This window comes from Coccinella septempunctata, chromosome 5 (genome assembly GCF_907165205.1).
Source record: "Coccinella septempunctata chromosome 5, icCocSept1.1, whole genome shotgun sequence".
Taxonomy (NCBI): domain Eukaryota; kingdom Metazoa; phylum Arthropoda; class Insecta; order Coleoptera; family Coccinellidae; genus Coccinella; species Coccinella septempunctata.
This window is the reverse complement of record NC_058193.1, coordinates 18,186,019-18,188,530: the sequence shown is the minus strand read 5'-3', so window position 1 is coordinate 18,188,530 and position 2,512 is coordinate 18,186,019. Positions and strand designations below refer to the sequence as shown.

General features: G+C 34.2%; 1 protein-coding gene across 1 annotated transcript; it reads right to left on the bottom strand.

Annotated features, from left to right (window-relative positions):
• Nucleotides 1-866: 866 nt before the first annotated feature.
• On the bottom strand, nucleotides 867-1,480 carry LOC123314286. Its single transcript, XM_044899458.1, has 2 exons — nucleotides 1,330-1,480; nucleotides 867-1,275 (listed from the first exon to the last, which is right to left on the bottom strand). Exons 1-2 carry the CDS (start codon nucleotides 1,375-1,377, stop codon nucleotides 871-873), a joined length of 453 nt encoding a protein of 150 aa, XP_044755393.1. The 5' UTR covers nucleotides 1,378-1,480; the 3' UTR covers nucleotides 867-870.
• Nucleotides 1,481-2,512: the final 1,032 nt, after the last annotated feature.

Here is a 2,512-nt window from a genome sequence, read left to right as displayed (position 1 = left end):
TGGGGTTATATTTTGAAATTGTTTTTGAATATACAGGGTGTCTCAGGACACCAATATAGGTTTTTGCTTATGGAACATCCCGTATTTCACTGCAGATTCAGAAAGCATGATGAAGATGGGACTAAGTTTATTTGACAGCTCATATGTCTGCCGTTTCTGAGATATTCGGGTTTTTTGTCTCGCTTTTGAGGGTCTTGGAAAAAACTCAATAATTATGAATGGGATGAAATTAATGCAACGAGAATTAAGCTTTGAATATTAGAATACTGGAAATAGACAGTGCATCTATCATAATCATTTCAATCTCTACTGGGTGTTCGAAATGAGACAACGCTTTCGGGCTTATTTCCAACGGCTCAGCCTGTATCTTTTTTTTGCATTCGATAGCAAAATTCATCACCTTTGAAAAATTTACTATCGAATGCAAAAATAAAATAATGGGTGGGACTTGTGGAATAAGTCCGAAACTATAATTTGAATATGTCGTCAATGCGTTATCTCATTGCGAACACCCAGTGAAGTTTTAAATAATTATGATAGATTCAGTGTCTATTTCCATTATTCTACTATTCACAGCTGAAATATCATTCCACCAAGTTCATTTCATCCGAAGTTATCAAGTTTTTTCCGAGATAATTAGAATAAAAATCCATTGTCTATTTCCTTTATTCTAGTATAATAATTATCAACGAAACCCCTGTTCAATGAATATATGTATTGTATGTACATATGAGTCAGTATAGTTCTGAAAGGCATAGAACCTATTGTTGAAATCAGTCTACATGTAAAAGACTTACCTTTATGTATATTTCTGTATTTGCTGAATTATCTTGAGAGAATAATGATCTCATAAATATACAACTGTACTCATTAGGCAATCTTGAAAACTATATTTATTCCGAGAACAATAGCCTCAGTTTTGCTTGTTGACACGTAAATTGTTGTGGCTAATTTCGATATATCTGATGATAACCCTCGAAACATAAAACAAATTTCATTCATTAATTGAAGAAAAATTTTGAAAACTCTCCATATTTCTTCACTAATGTTGTAGCAGAAATCTTCAAATACTTCTATTACAAGCTTTGGATTTTTGAAAACTTCGGATTGGCTACAAGTGCGCAATATTTCGGAAATGAATTCTTCGAACGTGATTTTCGTGTTTTCTATGTTTTCTGTTAACTCTTGAGAGGTTTCTTCAATTCGTTGGATATTTTTACCAAGGTTTCGAATGGTGTGCTTCGTTTCTTGTTGCACACTACTTCTTGAACTCACCTAAAATGCGTAAAAAATTTCCCAAAAACTCAAATGTCAGTAACAATAAATTACCAGAGAAGAAAAGATCGCTATGTAGAATATCAACCATTTCAAAATCATTTCATACCGATCGTCATTTTTGAAGAAATTTTGTTGGTGCTTCTGTCAACATGATGTGGGTCCCTGACAATTTTCGACATTCAGGAGGCAGAGAAGAAGACAAAAAATACATAGAAATAATGACATAGGAACAGTCCCTTTTACACTTCGAACATAAAATATTCCTATATTCAAAGCTTTAATGATAGATTAATCTATGTTTAACACATCACAGATACAAGTTGTCTCTGTAAGATTTGATCCTTTTCAAATCTCAGCTGATAGGCTGATACTGAAAGTATATATTATAGATCCTAACGATGTTATAAGATCCTGAAAGTTGCATTGTTGTGGAAACGAAGTGGGATGGGTATGTGAAACTGAGAAAAAAATTTAGCACTAATAATCAGAATCCTTTTTTTGCCATTACAAAGTAATACATCTTCCTGCTCACCTCAGTATTTGTCAAAAACAAGATGTCCATGTGAGAGAAAAACCTTTTAACGGAAAACCCTGAGCGGAACCGCTCTTTCAGTAGTGCAATATACCAAGCTGTTGTTTGGATACTCACCAAAAAACCTCTTCCACAACTTGGGATAGTTCTTCATCCCTCACCCAAAGAGATGAGCTTGTAGCGGCCTTCGTTGTTCTGGAATATTCTTTTCCGATGTTCTTATTCCTCCTATAAACCTTGGAACATAAATACATGGAATGGACATTGACGTGCTATGAACGTATTTGTTGTGGTATAAACATTCGATGCTCCTCTGTCTAGCGCGACACTAAGGCAGTGGCGTGAAATAAATAAATTTGTATAGCTCCTACTTTTTCGTATGGGAAATTGACGCGACAATGATGTCAGATTCAACTATCTCTATTATGATTGGCGACACTAAGTAACTATCTCACTCCAGTCTTTGGACAATAACAAATGTTTATTTTCCATTCCTTGTATCTATGTTTCAAGCTATAAACATCCTTTAATCAGAGACACCATCCAAACTTTATGCCCCAGGTATATATACTTTGAACATTGAATCTTCGCATTTTCCTCTTTTCTTTTCTTGCTTAATCGCATTAGCAAGAAGCATAGTTGGTGGAAATAATAATTTCAGTTCAAATGAGCTTTATCATTCTCAATAGTTGCTTAAATACC